Source organism: Neopelma chrysocephalum, unplaced genomic scaffold, assembly GCF_003984885.1.
Source record: "Neopelma chrysocephalum unplaced genomic scaffold, ASM398488v2 Primary Assembly neopelma1_43, whole genome shotgun sequence".
Taxonomy (NCBI): domain Eukaryota; kingdom Metazoa; phylum Chordata; class Aves; order Passeriformes; family Pipridae; genus Neopelma; species Neopelma chrysocephalum.
Genome location: NW_020897702.1, coordinates 10,915,422 through 10,939,988, shown reverse-complemented (window position 1 = coordinate 10,939,988; position 24,567 = coordinate 10,915,422). Strand labels below are relative to the sequence as shown.

Sequence of the window (24,567 nt, the reverse complement as noted above, 5' to 3'; positions counted from 1 at the left end):
GGGATAAAAACCCCTGAATTTTTAACAATATTGTAAGCCTACCACAGTGGCATTATTTGAAAGGCCACTGTCAGCATTACAGCTGTAATGCATCTGGTCACTGCTTTGTAGTACCTACTTCTGCTGAAATCATTCAAGCTACAGTGCATGAAACGAGAAAAGTCTTGGAGACTCAAAAAATGGAGCCTTTGTTTAGAACTGAGAGAGATGGTGAGATCAGTCTTTCAATTCAACATCCACATGATGATCAGCGACCACAATGGGAATGATGGTAATATACAGAGGGACTGTAAATAGGTTTCAATGTAAGAGAAAAATTCCTCAAACTCTTTCCACCCTAAAAAAGTATTCAAGTTTCTTTTATTGTACCGTTTATGTTAGCCTTATTCATTCTTAAAACACAATGCCTTTCCTGACAGAAAAAAAACCAAACAAACTAAAACCAAAAAACAAACAAGTAATAATAATACCACATATATTAGGTTATTCTGAAAAAAATACAAATATTGGTCACATTTCACCCTGAAGTGGCATGAAACTTTTGCTGAGAGCTCCCTTAGTTCTAGTTGGTGGCACATAGTAGCACACTCTGTGTTCTCCTAAGTATGAGGATTTGACAGTGCATCTTGGAAGTAGATTTTCACCTTTAGGCAACTGATTCACATAACTTTTGCAATCAGACCTTTGTTTACAATGTACACCCATGGACGCAGAGAAGCTCAATGCTATTGAAGTCAATGGGATGGAAGTATGTGCTTGAGTGTTGTCTTGATTCAGGGCCAAAAAAACTCTTGAAAACATGAGGTTCAAAACATGAGTATTGAAATGTGGGACACACTCTGATGGAGAATTCTCCTAAGTATTTAATACCCAGTAAATCGTGAGAGTCAAATGGTCTTGCTGACTTTCTTCCACTTAAGCAAACAGAAAATCCCAGAGGTGCAAAGCTTTAGAGCTCTGACACTTAACCTCTTCAATGGGTTGTATATGCCTGATATTTCAAGAATATTAACATTATCTCCACTTTCCGCAAAGAACTGTGGTAAATAGATGGGGCTAGTCCAGGCATGAGACCAGCCTTTAAACTATTTCCACAAGAACTCATTAGTCATACACACCTTTCGTCAAACTATCTTAGTATTTTTAAGCATGTGAGACTTGCACTTGGTGAGCTAAAATTTGATAATTATACTTTGATTGAAGTATGCACAACAACATTCAATATCCAAAGGGATGCTGCATGAGTCTGCACATTTGCATGCAGAGTTTCAGAGCTGGTTACCCACGTAAGCACATTAAGTCTACATGCCTCCTTATCAATACCTACTACTGGATTTTTAACCTTCAAGTTAATTGGAACCAATGTGAGATAGGAAGAGACGTTGCAAGACATAATATTACTACAAGTTAAGACAAAACAGGAGGATAGCTAGAAAAAAAGGACTCTGGTAATGACACTGGCTCAGGAAAAGGCTGCAGAACAGGAAGACCCCTATCAGGTATGAGGGAATTCATACTGGCTCTCATCATAAAGACCGAAAACCTTTAAGAAACCAATCTTTGTTGGTTCATTTCTACTTATTGTCATTCAGAAAAGCATTTTAATAGCACAGCACCCAAAACCTAATTCATCTGTCATCTCTATTACTCTTCAACCACTCTTAATATGCTGCCCCCTGCTTGTACAGCAGTATAGTGTTCATATGCTAAAACTGGAGACCAGCGTGCTAGTTCTGCATTCTAGAATAGAATAGGAAACAAAACATCTTCCCATTAACAAGGGTCAGTTTATCAATATACAACATGATAATTTTCTATAAATACACCAAGGTGTTAATTTCAAAGAAAGAGAAGCACCCAAGACAGAGGAGAGAGTTCATCTGGGAGCAAACAGACATAAACTTGGCATATCCAAATCATGGCCAGAGTAATAGGAAGGTTGCTAAGCAGCTTTGTTACAGCCCCTAAGTAGTACCAGCAGTAGCACAGAATATACTATTTTTAAGATGGCGTTCAGTTGACCTTTATGCAGAGAATTGGAGTGAGGCAACCCTTCCAGCTGCAGTGTAAGCTAAAAAAGGACAAAGGTGAAGTACCAGCACATTTACACTGAATAAAATAAGTGAATTCTAGGAAAAGATTTTATAGAAAATGTGAAGAGAAGGAAATTACATTAGGAATATTGCCTAGCAGGAAGAGAGATACAGCTTTGTTAACAGGCAAAGATTCAGACCCCAGAAAAATGATGAATTAGCAGAATGTAGCATAATAAAGAAGGTGTGAGAAGTGAAGGACAACCTGTGGGTAGCGTGAGGCAGTACTCACCCCTGCTGAAGGCTAGAAAGGGGAATGAGGTACACAGAGAAACGAAGGACAGAAATAGTTTAGTCGAAGAACGGAAGAGGGCAATAAAGATGAGAAGACTCCAGTCATAAGGTAAAAAAAGACCCTGAAAGTGGGCTATAGCTTGGAGAGACCATAGGCTTGCAAAATATAAGAGACACGGAATAATCTACTCCCAGCATTAAACACTATTACATTTGTTCCTATATCTGAGCCACAACTCTCCATATTTTTAAGATCAAGACAGTTAGGATGGGTTTTTTTAAGAAAAATAGCCATTTAACAGCAGTGAACCTCATGAAGATGTCAAGCAAAAAGATGGAGAGTTGCAGGAAGAGAAAGGAGGACCTTAGCTGTACTTTTAATTTGTGTTGAAAGCCTTCAATTTGCAGACTAAAATTCAGATACAAAATGCTATTATTCTATTCAGTTCCTTCATTCTGAACCAGCCATTCCCCAAGTGAACAGCTATTCAGTCCAAGAGAGTACTGATGCTGAGTTCCTTTGGTTCTGATCACATCCAAGTAAGTTTTTTCAGTGTTAACAGGTAATAACCAGAAGAGATGAAAAACAGCCAAAGCTTCTCCAAATCATTATCTCCAACATATTATACACATCTGCCTTTGCTTTTCTGTTTAATCTAAGCTTAATAATAGGAGCCAAGAAGGAACTCTGCTGAAACAGGTCAAATCAGTCATTCAGTCTGATATCTCCTGATAGTGCTTGTGCGAAGTTCCTCAGAGGGCAACTTAAAACTACAATAGGCATAAGCAGTTCTGTAGTATTAGATAACAAAAGAAAACATCTTCTGGTTCATAAATTTTTTTTTAATCCTATATGGATTCATAGCCCTATAAACATTCACTTAATTTAATGATAGTCTCCATTCAATTTCATTCAGGGTCAAGTACTGCACTTTGGAAACAAAAGTAGTAACGTCATTATCTTCCAGGTCATATGGTCAAATCCAGAAGTGTCTTAGCATTGCTCAAAACTTATTAAACCATTTGTCTTGCATTAGATGCAATCAAATACCCTTTAGAAATATTTGGAATCAGGTCTTCTACGAGTTGAACTTTTGCAAGTGAATTTATTCAGTAAATAAATCCTTAAAAGACCTCTACAGAAATACTGTTTTTCATTTAAATTGGGTTCCATCATCTATTTCCAGAGAGTCAAAGGAAGAATCCCATCTTAGCTTTTCTGTACTGTGCCATTCATATACCCTCTCACTTCTGCATTTCTATTTACTAGCTTTTAGACATATATACCTTTTTGTTGTTGTTGTTGTTGTGCAGTTTGTTTAACCAAATAAAAGAAGCCTCACAGCCATAAGACAAAGAAGCAACACCTAAAGTCCTCACTGGACATGTCTGCATTTCCTCAGGTTTGGATTTTTCTGTATCAGCTTTCCAAGCTTAACTTTGACAGACAACAGATTAATAGTTATACCAGTTAAACTACAAGTTATGTGGGAACAAATGCCCAAGTTTGCAAATAATTTTTTTAATACCAATAGCTAAAAGAAAACAATGTAAAGGGCTGGATAAGAATTGGCTGGGATCTTTTCTTGAAAAGGAAGAAATGGGGCATGCTGAGCTATGAAGTTTTAGTTGTGTTGTAAATTCAGTATGTGTGAACCAGAAACGGTATTTGGATGTCCAGAAAACACTCAATTTCTAGTTACCACTGTTTTAGCTTCAGAGCCATTGCACAATGCTAAACAAACCTTATAGACTTATGGTGTTCCTAACAAGATATACATTTCAGTCTAATATCCATAATGTGATTTATCTCTCTACGTCCCCCATGAAATCTGTCATCTATAATGTTATGCATATGTTATACTTTCAGATAGGAATTATACATTAACTACCTTTAATGGTAAGTTTAGATACACAAACCTTATGTTCATTCGTAATGGCACAGAATCTCTCTGGACTCTTGCTTTCATTAATTTCTTTTGACAATTATCATTTTCAAGTGACATTGATTTTCTCTTCTTTTTCAAGAAAAGAAATTCCCTACTGTCTACAACTGACTTTCTTCCTTTATGTGTTTAAATTCTAGTATCTGAAATACTCATAACTCTCTGAGAAATAAAAATATGACTGGATGGGGATTTCTGAAAGCTCCCAATACTCTATTCCTATTGAAGTCACTGCTAGCTTTATCTCACGCTCCTGTGAGATGAGAGCTTAGGCAGCACTGAGGCCTGATTTCATGCTGTAGTGTATCCATAAATGGACTTCTACATATGCACAAAATCTATTTTTTAATATTTAAGCACTCAATAACATCAACAGTGTGTATTTGCTCTATGCCTGTATTCCCATTTGTGAGTTTCACTAATAACAGTTGAACCTGTTAGCTAAATTGAGGATAAAGCCTCAAAGGTATTTCAGTTGTTAGCTTTCTGAAGACTAGCAGGAAAATGGAGAGAAGAGAGACTGTATTAATGCCTCCCTTGGAGCAGGGAAGCAGAGGAGCCTCATCCTCACTGTTCAGCAGGCAATCCAAGGGGAGAACGTTACCGTATGCCTTAACACTGGGAAAAGTTTTGAATGCAGCTCACATTCCACAGCACAGCCTACCAATAAGGTATGAAGCCTTATTGCTGTGCAAAGAATTATACTTTATTTGAGTTCAATATATTAAATAAAGTTAAGCCTTAACACAGTAAGATTTAGAGATTTTATATCTCTGTTTAGATACTATTATTATATGCAAGAAAATGCTAAAACAAATTCTAAATATATTTGGGATTTTTTTTCTTTGCTTTTATATCTCCTGATCAACAAGGAAAAACAATATCTTACAACATGTGAGCGGTAGACAGCCACCAAGTACCTCCCACTACACAGATGCGCAGGAGTCAATGACTACATGTGCTACCGCTGCTCCAGTGAGGAGAGCTGCAAGCACAGATCTCTCAGGCACCATTATGCCTGAGTGGGTTTGGTCAGGATGAGGGAAGAGAGGGAAAGTGAATTGAGCAGTGAGACAACACAACTGAAAAGATTCAGAAGATAGAGAGGCAATGGGCTCAAAAAATGTAAATTCATTTTGTACTTACATGTTCATGCAACCAACCCATATACAAAGTATCTTCCTAAGTACATTACCACAACAGGATTTATGATGTTCTTTGCAGTTTGGGAGTCAGCATTCAATCAATCCCTTTTCCCTCCAGTACTTGCAACTCTGCAGCAACCTCTGGGTCAACTTTTGTAACTATGTACCTTCAACCAAGAGTCACTGAGAGCTCCTTCCTTGCAAGCAGTGATTTCAGACCCTGCCAGAATCCTCTGACAAATTCATTCTCCATGAGTCAGAACCTAATGCCCTTATGAGGTCTAAAACAGCTGGCAGGGGTGATACGTATTAATCTCAGTTGACCTCTGTACATATAAAAAATTGCTAACATAAGATCTTGTCAAGTATATGCTGGTCTAAATCTATTTAATAACTGCCTGTGATCCTGAAAAAAAAAAAAAAGGAAGCCGAATCTAATCCTAAATCTGCTCTTACTCCAACGACACTGTCAGCCCTCCACATTTTATCCCAAAAGCAGTGGTAGTGAACGTTTATTCTTGAAGCTCACATTCCCAGTGATGGACTATTATCACTTGATAGTCAGAAATAACTAGTATAATGCCATTGCTCATCACTCTAAAGAAATCTTTAATCTTATCCTAAAGATGCAGCATTTTGAAGAGATCAAGAAGATCCAACTTACATTTCTCAGACAGTGATAAAAACTGGAATATTTTTAGGTCCTCCTGTGAGCTTGCTGTGCTAGTGACCTACTTGCCCTAGACTTGGTCTGTATTGAGTGCAGAAAGAAGACACATGCAGCAAGTAATTCATCCCACCTGATGTCCAAGATGAACATCTAAAACAAATGGGATGAACAGTTCTCTCCTCCTCAATTATAAGGGAAGTTTTAACAAGATGTCCCATTTTTTAAACCACCAAATTTTTTTTAAATGAACTTTTTTTCTCTACCAGTTGCATTATAGCCTAATTTAAGCAGCAATGCAGACTGAATCTAAGTGTAAATGTATAAGAATCCCTTAAGCAAAGCACAAGGTAAACCAACACATACATACAGATGTATGTACATACATACACACTTTTCAAAGGCCTGCAGCCAGGACCTGAGATAAAGTTATTGACTTCATGACCTATTTTTTGATCTACCATGGAGCTGGGCAGATAGACTCAATCACATCTGACGTTTCAGCTCGGATCTAAAGATACTGGTACTAGTAGGAAATATAACTTTGTATCTCTAATTTTAATCTTTCATTTTTACTTTTCAGAATTGCTTGTTTAGAAAGAATATTTAAAGACACAACCATCAAGAACACACTGTCCACAACTAAATAGAACTAGCACAAGATCAAGTAATTGTTTCTGCTCCCTAGGAAGATGAGCTATGTCTAATAATATTTAAAGGTACTTTGGCTCACCATACGTATATTGTGCAGCCTGAATTTTATAATTTTTAAGGTTTCAGAGAATATATTCATAATAATGAAAATTATTGTTTTGCCTAAAATTTTCATAAAGCTGCATTTGGATAGAAATCAGAATTCAATTAAAATGTATATATCCCAGCACTTTAAGTAGCTCTTAGATAAAAAGAATTACCTTAATTGTGTTGAAAGTATCAGAAAAAGAAGGCTCATAACATGTTTTGCATTCAAGTTAGACTTAGTAGAAAAAGAAAATACTGTATATTAATGAAGTCCTGTTATTCATATAAACACAGCAGCAGCCATATTTCTGAAATGATTCATGGGCTTCAAAATAAAATGAAGTGAAAATGTAAATCTTTTTGAAAGCATCTGTGCAAGTGTGTTCTTACTTGTATTTTGACAGGTTTTCTCTGCATTGCTGACCATACATTTGTAGTTGCTTTTTTACTTATGGACTGAGACAGAAAACCAATTGTTCTGTTTGTGGTCTGTTTGGTTTGGGGGCTTTTGTAAGCTTACACTGATTTCTCAATTCTGAATGAACTAAACAAGATGAAAAACAAATATTCACTCTACAATTGTCAGGTAAATTGAAACTAGATATAATGAAAGTAAAATTTTTGTAGAGTGGCAATTGAAGATTGCAGATTTTGGAAAAAAATCCCAACACCAGTATTCAATCTACTGCAAATATAGACAATACTGATATTTAATGAACTGCATTCTACTGTGGTATGGTTGCAAAACTTTTCCTGACCTCAAGAGATAAAAATAGTTCTTCAATTCCACACATAATTAAGGAAACAGCAACATTTCAAGTAGTAGAACTTGACATATCACAATGAAAGAGCATTTTGCAGTTATCCAATACCATGTGTTATATCTTACAAAGTATTATATTTTGCTCACATCTTCAAATGTGCTGTCATGATTTCAAATGGGTTTCTTTTTCAAACTGGATAGCATGCATTTTTGTTAATAATGGTTTTATTATACAATTGAGCCCTATATTTAAGAAAAATATATTCATATTTAATCATAAAGAAAAACTTGCAGATTTCATGAAAATTTGTGCAGAATAGTCTCCAGAACATAGCAGCCCCACCAGCAATCAGTTTGCAATGCAATAGACGTAAACAATATGAAAAAGTAAATAGAGCTTCACAGTGTTATTAATTTCATCAAGATCATATGACATGACGTGACATGACATCAGTTCTTCAAAACAGCATAGGATCAGAAAGATTTTCATTGAAATATAAAACAACATTATAGCTGAGAACAACTCATTTATTACTGTAGTATAAAAGCTTTATGTCCAGATATCTCCAAAACTGTAGAGGCAAAAAAGCACAATCTGCTTTTCAATGTCTATCAGAACAATAAAAATTCTGTATAGATTTTATATAAGAGGTTTTAGGGCCTGTTAACAAAAAAGTATCATTTAGATACCTGAATCTGGAGTTAGGTCCCAGCTATTGAGAGATCAGAATCAGCTTAGATCCATGCATACTACCAGGGATAGTGGAACTAAATGAATTCATAAAATTTTGCATGTATTAGAGAGAAATCCTAACTATAAGTGACATAGGAACCTTCTCACTGGCTGGTTATGTCATTTGGCCCATAGCAGTAATTCTTCGCAAGGCAGAGACAAATAGAAAAGGATTATGTAATTATTCTTGCAGGAAAGGCCAAAGGAACGAAGCACAAGTGTTACAACATAGAGGCTGCATATTATCTTTAGAATGCTCTACGGAAACAGATATTTACAATAGAATTAAGCAATACTGCATTTGATTACCTTTCCATAGACAGACTAGCTGCTAGACACACAGGCACAGGAACTACCTCTCTTAGAAAAACATATTGTGGGAGAAGGTTACAGAATAAAGTTAAGGTCTCAAAACTAGATCCTTGAGAGAGCCAGAAACCAGAAAACTCCAAAGAATTCCTAAGACTTCCACATAACAGTGGCATGATGAATCCAAGCCTGAATCACCCTGCAGCAGAGGACTTCTTCATGAGGAGCTGTCTAAGGTGTATACATATTTTAATTTAGAAGTTGCCAGAATAATCACAGAGACAGTAACCACTGAAGGATAATAAAGCTTGTAAAAGGGTAACTCATAGTTTACATACTTAAAATTAGACAGCATGAGCTGCTGTCCCAGTTTGGACTGAGTGATCCTGATGGATTTATGAGACACAGTGCTAGATATCGTATTCTCTCGATTCTTCCTCCTTTGCATACAGGACAGCCTTCAGACAACAGACCTAAAGGAAGGAACACATTCCTGCTTATGTTTTCTGTAATATTCCTTTCTCTTCTGTCAACACAAGGGAGAAAAGCCATGATTGTTTTATACATAGTTTAACCAGTTCTATTCCTTCTCTTCTCTACTAAAACTCCAATATGGATGCACAGAGTATGAATGTAAAGATACCAGTTAATACTGAAAAGACAGACCTCAGTCAAATCGCAGTGGCACTAACAGCTTCATTACAGTTTGATTGCTTTAAGCAAAGATATCTAAAAATTGTCAGATTTGAGCAACTAATCAGTGTACTGGGGAAACTAGTGCTAATTAAGTTATCTGAATACCTGAATTTTTGCAACACAGAAACTGTAGAATAGGTTAGCATTTTATTTACCAGTCATTAATAAGAGGTGAGCAGCAGCTGAAATCACACTACACTAATAAGGTCACAGTTACAGTAAATTACTTTTGTGCAAATTGAACACAATCCCACAATATTTAAAATTGCACTGTTCCCAGTCTTGGGAACAAGGTGAAGACAGGATCTACACACAGTGTCCATCTTCTGTGGGAAGTGAAAATGGCATGAATTGACAAAAAATGCTGAAAATATATATACACCTCACATGAGATGCATGTGGACTGTCTCTGCCATGCAGCTCAGTGAGGAAGACGGAGACTGAACACATCACTTGTTTTTCACAGAATCATATAATCATAAATAGTTTGGGTTGGAAGGGACTTTTAAAGGTCACCTAGTCCAATCACACTGTAATAAGCAGAGACATCATTTTCTTAGCAAGAGGTGCAGAATGGAGGAGATGTAGAAAGTCAAATCTGGAAATATATCAGATTGCTTGCTGACACAGGGCTAAGCTGTGACTTCTGTTCTTCAGCCACAGGGGAGAAGGCACAGTACAGGGGAGCCCTGTACAGTGCACACTGAAGCAAAGGGATGCCCTTCCACATTCACCAGCAAGACATGGAGCACTTAGTTCAGCAGGGAGTAAGGAGAAGTCTTGCACACTGTCCAACTCCTTCAAGCCTCTCTGCCTTACTCATTATCTAAATGAGACCCCTGTCATTTAGAGGGAAGATTAATTGGGAAAGTGAGGCAGGGCAGCAGTTCTTTCCCCATTTTCCCTCTGGCACTCAGTACATGGCTCGTAATGCACCTGGTTGAATATGCATGATTTTACCCTTTAGTCCTGCTATGTCAGGTCTTACAATGAATCTAACAAAATGAAAGATACCATTTTTCGTTCTGTTTTCTTTATTTTGTACATTTAACAGGGCTGTGTAGTCAATTCGACTTTGTGCCTAATGTGATTTTGAATTTCTTTCTGGAAGTATATTTCAGGGTAAACCCATACCCCACACATTTAGTGATCTGACTACATTTCTTTTTTTTTTTTGGCCTGGCAAGAACTGAAATGAAAATGTCTCTGATGCTTCCTTTCTTTCTGGTTGCTTTCCTTTGCCTTATATTAAGAGTATATATTCAGTAAAAATTTTGGGAGGACAGTGATTTGGTTTGAATATAGTATTTGACAGGTACCAGAAATCTTCAGCTTCCAGTATTGCCAGTCTATTCTCAGTTTTCTTTTTCTGGACCTGAGGTGACAGCCAAAGTCAAAATTTACCACCTTTTTAACAGAAAAATGATGCATATGTGCAGAAAAAAATTGGACATTCCACGTGAAATTATTCAGCAATCATTATGTGTAATAACTCTTTGTTAGTATCCATCATAAGCAAGCACAGAGTATCTTGCATGCCATATGTAGCTTTCTTATAGAGGTTCAGCCAAGTCCCTAGTGGGAGCTCTCTGGGTTTCTTCTAGTCAGCTCTTTCAACAGTCCCCCTCACACTCTGTGAAAAGCTGTGCCAGCTGTTGCTGCACGTGTAGGAGCCTCTGTCAAAAGCAATTTTGAGAACTGCCTGGCTTCACATGCTGGCATTGGATCCTCTATTTTATCTGGTAATTTTATGCAATTTTAAACTGGCAAGAACATCAAGCCAGCAAAATGACAATACTGTGGAGTTCATGGTGGTTTGTCTCTTAAGTTCAGGCTTTGCTTTAGCCACAGAGAATGTAAAATAAAAATAAAAAAATCTACAACACTAATTTATAATAAATAACCAAAGGAAATGCTTGTCTCCTACCCATGGAAACAGAAGGGAAGCAGAAGTTGCATTAGGTGACTAGGCTAGCTATCTTCCTAGAAAGAAACAAGGCAGCTCAGTTCTGGTTTGGCCAAATACCTTTAAAGGCCTTTTTGAAAATGAAATGCTAGAAATTCATTGTCAAAACTACAATGACATGTACTTAAATTTTCAATCACTTCATTGCAAAAGCATATATAGAAATACATTCTGACTCACTTCTGATAAGAAAAACAGGTGACACTTTTTTTCCTTAATCAATTTGAGGCTAATGGCTTGCCTAAGGTAAGCTTTAAAAGTAATCTGCCTGACAAGGTTTAACTTTAGGTCCTGCAAACATTGGTGATGGCACAAAAAATAGCAGCAGCATCAGGAAATGGTATAGAGGAGACAAATCCTGAGGAAAGATCCCTGTAAAAAATAAGAGTGCACATGGAAGCCTTGAAAAATATCCTGCGCATATTGATAAAAAAGCCTTTAAAGTCATTCTTCAAAAAAATAAACTGAACTGACAGATCAAGTCATTATGATTTCTTTCTTCATGCCCTTCCTCTATATCCTTATGCACTAGATGAAACCAAACCCAGGGAACAAAAGTGTAAAGTAACAAAATCAGGAGTAATAGCTTTCCCTGTTTTGTTCCGTGCTTTCTTTGGCAAGGAGACTGCTATTTAACTCCCATGCCACTGAAGCTATTTTCAGGCAAGCAAGTGAGAACCAAGGTACTTGATTTTTATACAGGACATCACGCTGTCATCTTGTATGATTCTTTGTTCCCCAAAACCAGATATCCAGGTACCCTGTTATTGTACCTCAGTATGTCGCATAACTCTCAGTCTGCAAAAACAGTGGTGGCAAAAACTCTGAGCAGGAAAGTAGACAGGAGGTGGGACAGGACAGATAGCAAGACCACACCATTTTAAGGGTGGCTGCACCCAGGTAAGGATCTCCAGTCTTTGCCCACATGTAATGGTGGCTGTGGGTGGGACTTCTGCCTCTTCAAGTTGCCAGGGCTCAACAAAGGTCAAGATGGCTATTTTTCAAGTTTTTCATGGACCTAGTGTTTAATAAATATTTTTACAGAGTCTTAACACCATCAAGTCCCAAGGTACAGCAGGGCTAAAATACACTGGTAAGAAGTTTGAACAGAAGGTAAAATGTGTCCTCCTGCACAATCTCCAAATATGCAGAGCTCTAACTGCCAAAGCAGAAACATGGGATGTTGGCCTTCACAGTGTGGGACACAGATCAAAAAGGAAGCATGAAACTGAAGATTACTCAAATACAACAGGAAGCTCAAGATCATGTAGGATTTATTCACTACCAAAAATTTTAGAGCCAAACCCAAACTCCCAAAAGAAAGTATCACCAGTTTGACAGTGTAAACAGGCTATTTCCTCAGCTTTGTAAACAGGAGATTGATTTGAAACAAAGGGCCAAACAACCTAACACAATCCAGTGTTTTAGCCAGGAGATCCTCACCAGAAGCAGTGATATAAGTGGTCTCTTTTATCCAAAATGTGGTATAACGTAATCAACCTTACAAATACAGCAGAATTTTTGGAGGCAATTATTGAATAAACTTGAATCAACTAAAAGATTACTACTAAATTTTGCTGCAATAGAGGACAAATTCCTACTACAAAGAATGGCAACACAGAGCTTTCATGGTATTTCTTAGGACTCCTATAATATCCTTGTGTCAAATCCCTGAAGCTGCACAAAAGCCAGAAAAAGACAGGGCAGACCGTCCTTCTCTATGGTTGGGATCATGCTACAAACACTGAAAGGTAACTCAAGTTTTCTCAGCTGGGTAGGCAAAACACAAGGCTGCTACACAAGAAATGGAGGATGAAGGCAAGGAGAAGCGACAAGCTGGGCTCAGAGATGTGAGAGAACCAGACTTCTTGTTCCTGCTACTCTTACGCATAGGAAAAGGCGTGAGAGTGGGAAAGAGGGAGAGCAGGATGTAAGAGATGGGGAAGGCAACCACTGCTTCTTAAAATTGATGTATTCCACCCATCATCATCCTCCTCTCAGCTGTAGTAGGTGCCACTGCAGAATGGTTAAGGTTGGAAGTCACCTCTGTATGTCGCCGTTATTTCTCTAGAGACAACAAGGAGATGGTATTTTGAGGCCTTTGGGACTATGATATAGCATGCAGAGGCCTACTTTTCCTATGTTCAGAGTCAATCCTGTAGGATATTTTATTTGTTCTTAAAGAGATCGGTCTGTAATTTGCTGCAGATATATTTTAATATTATCAAGACTATCCATAGGAAAAGACTGGAGCATAAAACACATAAACTCCTGCTGCATCTTTTGTACATACAGTATTATTAGGGGCATGAAAAGAAAGCCACTCTCTGTCCTTCTAATTTACAGCTCACCAAAGGAGTTTCTTGCTGTACAAATAATACACGTTTTGTGCATATGTTCCTTTTACATAGTATTTATACCCAGTCTAAAGAAGAAGTGACAGAAATATAGTGTAGTGAATTTCTATATTATTTTGTTCAAAGAATTTCTGTCTTGTATAATCCTTTTTCTAATCATTTCCTTTTTACTTAATAAAAATTTTAATAACTTTCAGAACTTCAACTAGTAAAACTAACAGCCATTTTCAAACATAACTGCTGCTTTCAACCCAAATTCCATAAATTACATAGCTACCAATATCATGTAAAAAGGATCTTAATTACCCAGAATAGTTAGCCTCAAATATTTGTCTAACACTTCATTGTTCAACTAGGACTTCAAAAAATTACATTAAACCTGGAGTGGAGGGGGGGGGCTTGTATTCTAAAAAAATAATCCCTAGGTACAATATTTTTATGATTTTAATGCTAATTTGGAACCAACTGTATCAAGTGTACCTAATCTCACTTCCTTGTGCTTCTGTCCTTTAATTTATGTAACTTATACATGCATATCTATTATGCCATGCTAGATAATATGTTGAATATACAAATTACGTTTATTCTGCAAAGGCATATACAAAAATATTAATGCCTATGATATATATACTTTTTTCATTTTAAGCTTAATAGAATATTTGATAAATACAGTTGACAAAAACAGAACAACAAAGGCTGTGGAAAAGGCCAAGGTACTTCTTTGTCTCAGTCTTTAATAGTAAGACCAGTTGTTCTGCAGGTATTCAGCCTCCTGTGCTGGAAGACAGGGACAGGGAGCAGAATGAAGCCCCCACAGTCCAAGGGGAAATGGTCAGTGACCTGCTACACCACTTAGATACAAGTCTATGGGGCTGGATGGGATCTAACCAAGGCTCCTGAAGGAGCTAGCAGAAGAGCTCACCTAGACACTTTCCATCATTTACCAGAAATGCTGGCAAACTCAGAAACATTTGGTTAACAAATGTGACACCCAACTACAAGAATGGACAGAAGGAAGATCCAGGGAAATACAGGCCTGTCATCCTGACCTTGGTACCAGGGAAAGTCATGGAACAGATCATCTTGAGTGCTATCATACAGAACATGCATGACAACCAGGGGATCAGGCCCAGCCAGCATGGCTTTGTAAAAGGCAGGTCTTGATTGACCAGCTTGGTCTCCTTTTGTGACAAGGTAACCCACTCACTGGACGACGGAAAGGCTGTGCATGTTATCTTCCTGGACTTTAGTAAAGCATTTGGCACCATTTCTCACAGTATTCTCCTGCAGAAACTGGATGCTTGTGCCTTGGAGGGGTGCACTGTTTGCTGGATGAAAAAATGGCTTGATGGCTGGGCTGAGAGAGTGGTGGTGAATAGAGTTACATCCAGTAGGCAGCCAGTCATAAGTGGGATTCCTCAGAGATCGATTTTGGAGTCAGTCCTGTTTAATATCTTTATCGACAACCCAGACGAGAGGATTGAGTGCACCCTCTGTCAGCTTCCAGATAACATCAAGTTGGGCAGGACTGTTGACATGCTGGAGGGCAGGAAGGCTCTACTGAGGGATCTGGACAGGCTGGATTGACAGGCTAATGGCCACTGTACGAAGTTAAACAAGGCAAAGTGCCAAGTGCTGCACATCCTGACCTGTATCAGCAACAGTGCACTCAGCAGGACCAGGGCAGTGATTGTCCCCCTGTAATAGGCACTGGTGAGGTTGCACCTCAAATCCTGTGTTCAGTTTTGGGCCCCCACTACAAAAAAGATGTTGAGGTGCTGAAGCGTGTCCAGAGAAGGGAAACAGAGCTGGGGAAGCACAAGTCTGATGAGGAAGCTGAGGAAGCTGGTGTTGTTTAGCCTGGAGAAAAGGAGGCTCAGGGGGGACCTTATCACTCTCCATCTGAAAGAAGCTTTTAGTGAGGTGGGGGTTGGTCTCTTCTCCCAGGTAACAAGTGAGAGGACCAGAGCAAATAGCCTCAAGTTGTGCCATGGGATGTTAAGATGGAAGAAACATTTCTTCACTGGAAGGATTGTCAGGCATTGGAAGAGGTTGCCCAGAGATGTGGTTGAGTCACCACCCTTTGGAGGTATTTAAAAGACATGTAGATGAGGCACACCAGGTCATGATTTAGTGGCAGACTTGGCAATGCTGGGTAAACAGTTGGACTCAATGATCTTGGAGGTCTTTTCCAACCTAAATGATTCTATGATTCCTAATTTTGTAAATAGTTGTACACTTGGTTCATTATAAAATATAGTTAGATTTACTCAGCATCACCTCACTTACATATAAGCTGTTCAAGCTTTCTTATTACACCATCCTGTACGACTGTGCCCCTTGATTTTAATGGAATTAGGAAGATGCTCAAAGTTAAGCATATGATGAATGTTATTGCACTGAGTCCCCATGACTTTTCTATTTATGCCTATTTCTAGATGTTTTATGAAACACATCTCTGTGAGTGTGGGAAAACCTCCACATTATTTTAGAAATTTCAGCATTGTTCATTTTCTACAAGTCAAAGCAATACTATTATCAAGTTTTTTCTTCAAGCCTTTTAAGAATTAGCTGGCCTAATTCCATTTCATACAAATACATAAAAAAACCCCAATAAAACAAAATAAACAAAAAACAAAACCAAAAACCAAAACCAAAAACCAAACCCAACCAAACAAAAAACCAATCAACCAACCAAACAAAAATAACACCACACCAAAAAAACCCCACGATGTTTTGAGAGACTGGTTGGGGAGTTTATAGCGACTTTGACCGTATGATATACATCTGTTTGATAAAACACGTTTCAAGCTCCTTTAGAGAATTCCTACATGCTTCTTGCTGCTGAGTCATGGTTGGAATTCTCATGCAATATCCTTCGATACTTCAGTCCAAACTGTTAATTATATAGATAAGAGACATCAGCGATTAAACAATTGTAGACCAAAGTGTATTACTCCAGGGAAATTATTAAGGCTTTTTTTAAAATAACTGATGAAGCCTAAAATACACATTTTTATGCAAAATCTACAAAATTGGGGATATAAAGCCTATAAAACCAAATTTATTCTATCCATTTTACAGTTGACACAATTTTATGTTACTAGAGTCCTTTAAAAAATGTATACAAGCCTATTATAAAAGAACTCAATAAGTGCATTCCAAACCCGAGGTTCCTATATCACTAGTAATACCAGAGACATTTCATAGAATCATGGAATCATGGAAACATGAATACACAAAACCATAGAATCATGGAATAGTTTGGGTTGAAAGGGACCTTAAAGATCATGTAGTTCCAACTCCCCTGCCATGACCAGGGACACCTTCCACTACACCAGGTTCTCAGAGCACCATCCAACCTGGCCTTGAGCAGACCTCTCTGGGCAACCTGTGCCAGTGCCTCACCACCCTCACAGTAAAGAATTTCTCCCAGTATCATGAAATCATAGAATCATAGAATGTCTTGGATTGGAGGAATATTTAATATCAACTAGTTCCATACTTAATCTAAAAAAAAAAACAACAAAAAACAAACAACAAAACAAACAAAACCCAGAAAACAACACAATTGTATCTTCTCCCAAGATCAGACTCCTAACGCCTATTTGGTGAGAGAATACTGCCTAAATCACCAAATACTTTTCCTCATGATTAGGCACAGGCCAATGCAGGGAAGAAGAGGGTAGAGTTAATGGCACACATCCATTTGTACTGGCCATGAGAGGGCCAAAAGCTGTTGGCAGTTTCCCAGAATTATAAAGCACGATTTTTCTTTGTATTTTGGTGGTGCACAAGCAAATCAAACTTTGGAAATTCCTTTTTTATTTTTTTTGTTCCTAATGAAAACCACAACAGCACAGTCTTACTTGAGTCATCTGATGTTATGGTTTCAAATCCACATCAGAAGATACTGATTCCATGGCTTTCAGTTGTTTACATACTGAAATGATTTGACACTATGCTGTCTGGTTTGGTCTGCTTTTTCTTTAAACTTTTGAGTTTAAAGTTTAAAATATGTATAGTGATGCTTAGTCTGAAGATATGGACTAGGAATACTTTCCTAGACTAAGCGAATGTTTGTTCAATAACAGATAAAAAAGAGTAAACAATGTTTCAGTTAGACATTATAGAGTAAATAAGTACTTTTTATCTCCCACTTTTCATCTCCAAGTATACATAAACAACCAAAATAGGAGAAACAAAATATAAGGCTTCATATAATTATATGGTATTACCTGCATACTGCAAACTGGGAAAATTAGTCAAAAGAGAAAAATGGAAGCATCTGGAAGACCTCTCTGTTTGTTATTCTGATGAACTTCAAAGGACTTAATAGCATAAATAAACACTTTAAGTGAATATCACTACTTGTGCTATAAGTGTTGCTGGCATCTCCAGGACACTTAAAAAAATTGATTAGTGCTACACTGGACTGCTGAGTCATCAATGCCCGTCCTTCCACTGGGACAAGAGGATGTCTTGTAAGCAGGTTATTTATATTCTTAATATCTTCAGCAGAAAGTACAGTCTGGTTAGGTTTGGTAGCCATTAAATGGCACTTTTTTTGTATGTGCTTCCCTCATCTACAGATTTCTTATCAGACAAACTTCAGTCTTAAGTAAGAGCAATGACAAATAGGCCAACCTCTTTTAGTCTGAAAGAAGAAAGACAATATCAAATCGCGCAGAGTGCAAAGGCTTACTTTGGCTGAAAGCAAGATCAAGCCTCCATATTAAAGCTCCATATATGCAGTATCACTAGTTTATCCTGCTTGGAAATAACAGAAAAATAGAATCCAAAGGATTGTTTTCTTTTTTAATAAAAAGTGCAAGTGGTCTTGGACTTGCCAAGACATAATGTTTTTTAAAAAGCTGAACAGGCCTTGCTTCCTCTTCAGTATCTCTTTTAATTCCGCAACATAATAATCATGATCATCAACCCAGGACATATTATTAAATTACTTTTTATCCTTTCTGTGCGCAAAAACACCACTTCAAGTTATGAAAGACAGAAATACTTTTAGTGGCCGACAGCCAACCATGGTCTAAACAGTGCTTGTGAGCTCATCACATGCATGCAACATTTGGAATACCACTCATAACCTTTGGCTTCACAAATACAGACCTTTCGTCAAGAAACTCGAGCAACGGTTTGGTTCATTTGAATAAAATCAGGGAGAAAGCAGCTGATCTGCTTTGGATGTTGTAACCTGACGCCCAGCTCCACTGGCCACACCAGAACACAGAGTCTTCACAGAGAAAAATCAAGCAGATTCCCAAGCACAGAGAGAGAACAAGGCATGCTAGGGGCTGTGTGTGTTCTGACTAAAGGTCTGTTACATTCCTCAGTAAATGGCTATCCAGTAAAGAATTTCAGAGGTGTCTGACTTCAGCATGGGCATGTTTCACTACCTCTGTAGGCTGTAGGACTCACTAGCACATGACTCAGGAAAAAGATGAAAGGCAGTACGTAGATCATATAGATCTGTCAGCAGCCCCAGTATTAGCCCACCTGGTACACACGAAGTTCACCTACTACAAGTTGTCTCAGATAATTTTAAAGGTGTAAAGCCTAATCACAACATTAAATGAACACAACTAGGAAGAGAGCAACTAACTAATCATTTCAGAAGCTTGTTCTCTTCATCACTCCAAGAAGCAATTTTATCACAGGAAGTCCTCGGTAAAACACCTGTCACACTACCATTAAGATGAAAACGTTATTTATATTAGGGGTTAATGATTTCTTTATTGACTACACAGAGGAGATCGGTGTAAAACACATTTTGATGTTTTAAGTAAATCACTGCAGTTTTCTATAAAGAAGCTTGTTTGAAGTTTGACTTGGATGGAAACTTGCTCAGTTTAGTTCAGAGATGGTCCCAGTTCTTCTGCGAAGTTTAAGATGGCAGGCTTAAAAGTCATGAAGCTTGAAAAGGTACATAAAGGATGTACCTTTTAAAAGATGAAACAGAAATAACACATATATGCTTTTATTACAAACACTACTTGTTTTACTTTTTTAATGAGATGGAACTGGACTTCTGTTACAGAAGGAATTGCAATTCTATCTTGTTTCTTGACTCAATATCTCAATTCTAAGAAAAAAAAACTGTCCACCTTCACTATGCCTTCTTTCAGTGATTAGAAAGGCATACAAAAGATTATTAAGTTCAATATGGCTCCAAAGTTGAAACAAAGACATCATCCTAAATCAACTGTATACCCATTACATACATTGTATACATGCTGGAAAATAAACACTGGTAAATACAGAATACAGTCTTGGAAATGTCAAGCGACCGGGTTTTTGAAAAGGGTTTATAAAAAATATAAATTCTGTCAACTGAAAGATGTTAACTTGAAGACTGAACTTAACTGTTCATTTTCAGGGACAAAATCTTGCATTTCGCTGTGTAAGATGGGAAACAGCAACGTGCAAAAGCAGGTCCACGTGAGGCTGGAACACAACAGGCTGCTTCCCAGCGAGATGCTCATCACTCTTCCCAAAGCGAAAGGTGTGGATTCCAGAGGTGATTCTCAGCAGTGCTATTTTTATGCAGCCTCCCCATTCATTCACCATGGGGCCACAGAACGCGGCCACGCTACCCGTTCACTCGAGGCACCTGCATCCCACTCAGCCGTGCTGCGGACCCTCCAGGGCCCCTCCAGGGCATCCTCCGCTGGCAGCGGCGGGAACACCACCAGAGTTCAGATACACCAGCTGACACCATCCTTCCTACCGAACGGGCAGTATCCGAGAGCCCGCGGCCGCCCTGCAGGGTGTTCACCATCCCTGGGCATCACAAGGGACGAGGCCAGTCCTGGTGAGGCATTGCTTGCCCAGCAGACCCAAGGGAACCCCGAGCCCTAGGCAGTCTCCCACCTGGAGGGCGGCATCCCGACAGCCCTTACAGGAGCCAAACACGGCGACGGCTGCGGGGTGGGGGGGCTGGGAGAGGAGCCCGCTTCCCACAAGAAGCCCTGAGGCGACGGCTTCCCCCACCACCCACACCCCCGCCACAAACCCGCCGCTTGCCCGGCATTGCCCCCGCCGTCGGCACATCACAGGCACACGGGGGACACGGGCCCGATGGTCGTCAGGAGCAAGGTGCCGGCTGCAGCCCGGAGGGGACGCAGACGGCACCGCCGACTCCTAGGATACCTCCTCGAAGTTGCCCTGAGAAGTCTGGGACCGCCGGAGGTTCAGTTGCCGGGCAGAGCCGCCCTCTCAGTCCACACCTCCCTCCTGCCACCTGGCCACACGCTCCCGGAGCAGTCTCCAGGGACCAGACTTCAGGGTCTGACTCCCATGCCCCCGGCTGACCCCTCGGGGACGGGACCTCCACCCAGACAGACCCCCGTCCTCCCCTGGGGATGCGGCCCCCATTCCCGAGACAGAGGAACAGCAGCCCAGAGGTTCGCTCAGGGCTCCCCCCACAAATGCAGCCCTTGGGAACAAATAAAGCAGCAGGACACTTACCATCTCGCCTGATGTTGGAGGCCCGCAGGGCTTTTATAGATCCGCTCTGGGCAGGGGCGGTGGTGCCCTGACGGCTGCAAAAGTTCGCACAGACGACGGCGTAGAGCAGGAGGAGGATGAGCAGTTGCATTTGGGACCAGCTGGGAGCGGGACCGTGTCTCTGCGAAGAAACGGGCTCTCCCGCCGAGGGTTCTTCCCTCGCTCGTGTTCTCTCCCTCTTGCCGGACTTTTTGGTTGTTGCGGGTTCCTTGTGTGTTTGGGGGAGTTGTATGCGGGGTGGAGGGGTGGAGGGGGAATGGCACAATCCCCGCAAAACAAGCAAAACCCCACAGCACGGGAAGCAGCAGCCGCCGCCGACGCTCTACTCTCCGAGCTGCCTCCAAACTTCCTGCATGCTGAATTTTTGGCTGCCCTTCTGGGCTGGCCAAACTCGGCGGAGGTGCGGAACGGCCGGGCCGGGTCCACCGCTCCCTCCCCTCGGCCCGCACGGCCGTGCCCCAGTGGCAGGCGGGAGCTGCCGCTGCCAGGCTGCGCCCGCCGCCTCGCACCGCCCAGCCCCGCTCCGCCCGGCAGGAGCCGCCGCCGGGGTCTGGAGCGGCGGGAGCCCCGCGCTCCGCGCCGGGGGCCGGGGGGGGGAGAGGCGGCCCGGAGGAAGGGGGCGGGAGCGGTGCCCGGGACCTCCCTGAGCTACCGGCCGCGCCGTCCCCACTCCGGCCAAAGAGTGGCAGGAGGGGTGGTGCGAACGCCGGGTTCCCGGCGGGTGGGTGCGATGGGAGCCGTGTGCCAGGGGCTCCCCGCAAGCTAAGAGGCCGCGCACCCGAGGGTCCTGTCACGCTCGGGCCCGCGGTGGCCACGTAAAAGTCATCTCTGGGCTGAATGACTCAAACCACCGAACTGCGCCAGGGCGGGTGAGGAGACTTAGTGGGAAAATTGGATAACCCGCAGTTGTCCCTGGGAGAAATACATGGGCTCTAGTGTCATGCCAAATACTGTCAAAAATCTTTCATAAAAAGATAATTCCTACTAATTTAGACTCTCATTCAATTAGGTCTGGTATTAAAAGATTGTATTACTGCCTGGAAGACTTTGGGTCTAAACCAAAGGTATGTGAGGGTTGTGATCAGATTGTTAGTTTAATACTCTCTTTCCTTCCATTAGCTGCAATGAAAATAATCAAAAGGAAGATGCAGAAAAAAAAAATCAGTTTTTTTAGCAGTTCTCTAATTAATCCTTTTCTACTCACTTTATTTCTTAAGACATTTCATATAGTCTCAGCCAGTCTAGCAAACTGTAACATGCTGCCAGACCTTTAACAACGTGAAACATACCTCATTAGCAGAAGAGGAGTGTCAATACGGTGCTATACCAGGAGTCTTGGATGAGTCTTGCTACTCTCCAAGAACTGCCTCTGGCTGTGTGAAACATTTTTTCTGAGAGTATGTTAGGATGACAATGGGACCAAAACATCTTGTATGTCTTAAGAAACCAGTAGGGTGCAATTCTGTTATGCATAATTCATGCTTCTTTATCCCTTTCATGTTCCCCAAAACTGACAGCGAACCTAATCCTGTTCCCATGTGGTAGATAATGGAAAGGCTCCAACAGTCCTTCATTTGTGAGCAGATGCGCCTACATTTTAGGTACCCATTTCAGGGGGGGGACTGGATGAACAGAGGGAAGGTGATCAATTCAATCATCGTAATAGAAGTAGGAAGTCAAATAGAGGACATAGAGTAAATGAGGATGGGGGAGCTCCAGAGATGTCTTTTGTTCATCCAGTCAGTAAGTCTACCTCTTTCCAGTTGCCTTACAAGGAACTGGCAGAAAATGCCAATAGAATACCATCTCCTTAGCTCTATTCTGAGTGCAAGTACCTTTTAACATAAGAGAAGGTGGTCAATATCCTGACCTTTATTACAACCTTATGCTGAAGTCATCCTTTACTTAGCGTCCTCAGGCCCTCCTTCTCTCTTAGACTCAAGATGCTAGAATCCATAACTGGTTGTCTTTGGGTGAGTAGCCATTTTAAGGTGGAAGAGGAAGAGAAAGAAGGACAGATTACCTTCTACCAAAAAGTCAGACAAAAGGTGTTTTGACATTATCTGAGCAGTTACATAATTCAGTCAAGAAAGGGCACTGTTTCCAAGGCTGTTTCTCTTTCTGTACCCAGGTTCATCCATATAAATTTTCTTATATAATATGTCTTCCCAAGAGCTTGTCTGGAACTAAAGTCTATCTGGCCCTACGCCTTCCTGACTGCACAGGTCCAGTTTTGACGAGTGGAACAGGCTTTTACCTTAAATATTCCACAGCTGTTTGGCTGCTGTGTTCCCTGGTTTAATAAAGACTAGAAGTTTAAACTTCCTCAAGCTGACCAGGGCACAGAACTGAGGTTTCAGGTTTCCTCAGCACTATTTTTTTTTTTTTTTTTTTTTAAGAGTACAAAGTGTTGTGGTGCATAAGATGAAATTCGTGTTTCTGCAGCAGAGGTACTTGTTGCTTAGTGAATTCTCAAGCAAAACAGCATGAGGCCTCATAAACTAGACAGTGATGAAAACAAGCAAGTGGATTCTACCACCAATGGCTTTGATATATATCAAGAGGAACTCCCTGAAGCAACATCTCAACATCTCAGCCTCGGGCATATTGATCACCATAACTGGTCTACTCTGGCCTCTAATCGGGAGGCCTGGAGATAGACCATTTATAACGCTGCTGATGCTTTTGAGAAAGCACGCAGGATCACTCTTGAGGAGAAAAGACAACGCAGAAAGAATCAAGCCTTGCAGAATATACCATCTAAGGAGTCTTTCTGCTGTGTTTTTTGCAACCGGACTTGCCTTTCTCGTATTGGCCTTTTTAGCCACCAACGCGCTTGCAAGAAACGTGGGTAGAGCCCTTCCCAAATCTTCGTTCGCGAAGCCTAGCCATGTTTTTTTTTTTTTTTTTTATGTTTTTATATCAAGAGGAACTGTGTATAACTCCTACCATATGCTCATGGAACATTTCTGTTCTTCCCTGTGCAAAGCATGGGACGGTGCCATTCTTTGTTCTAAAGCAAAATATATTTTTGTAGAAGAAACAAGTATTTTTTCAGGTCAGAAAAACAGTAATGGAATATTATTATGGGGTCCAAAATAGAGGCCTAGCCCTATGAACTACAGATATTTATTTTGTACCCAGTATCAAAAAATCCCAGATTTTTCAATTTGATGTAGAGGTGTAGAGAAAGATTTTGGGACAGAGCAGCAAGGCTGACATGCAGTGATAAACCTTTGTCAAAAAGGCCTACACTTAAATCACTGTTGCTACAGCTTCTCAGTTCACTTTAAAGAGCACTAAACCCAATAAAAATTGAAAGAGCATCTTTTTAATAAGATGTCACAAAACCCTCTGTCAAAGGGTGAGAAATTTGGATTATGCTCAGACATT

The 24,567-nt window shown here is 40.2% G+C and overlaps 1 protein-coding gene across 4 annotated transcripts in view; it reads right to left on the bottom strand.

Moving 5' to 3' along the window:
- The window catches only part of PDGFD (platelet derived growth factor D), a 141,809-nt gene extending 120,210 nt beyond the window's left edge, over nucleotides 1-21,599 (bottom strand). For all 4 annotated transcript variants that reach the window (XM_027677329.1, XM_027677331.1, XM_027677330.1 and 1 more), the window contains exon 1: nucleotides 21,136-21,599. In XM_027677329.1, the coding sequence (XP_027533130.1) occupies nucleotides 21,136-21,265 (130 nt within the window). In that variant the 5' untranslated portion in view covers nucleotides 21,266-21,599. The remainder of the gene's footprint in view (nucleotides 1-21,135) is intronic.
- Between the last annotated feature and the right edge of the window lie 2,968 nt (nucleotides 21,600-24,567).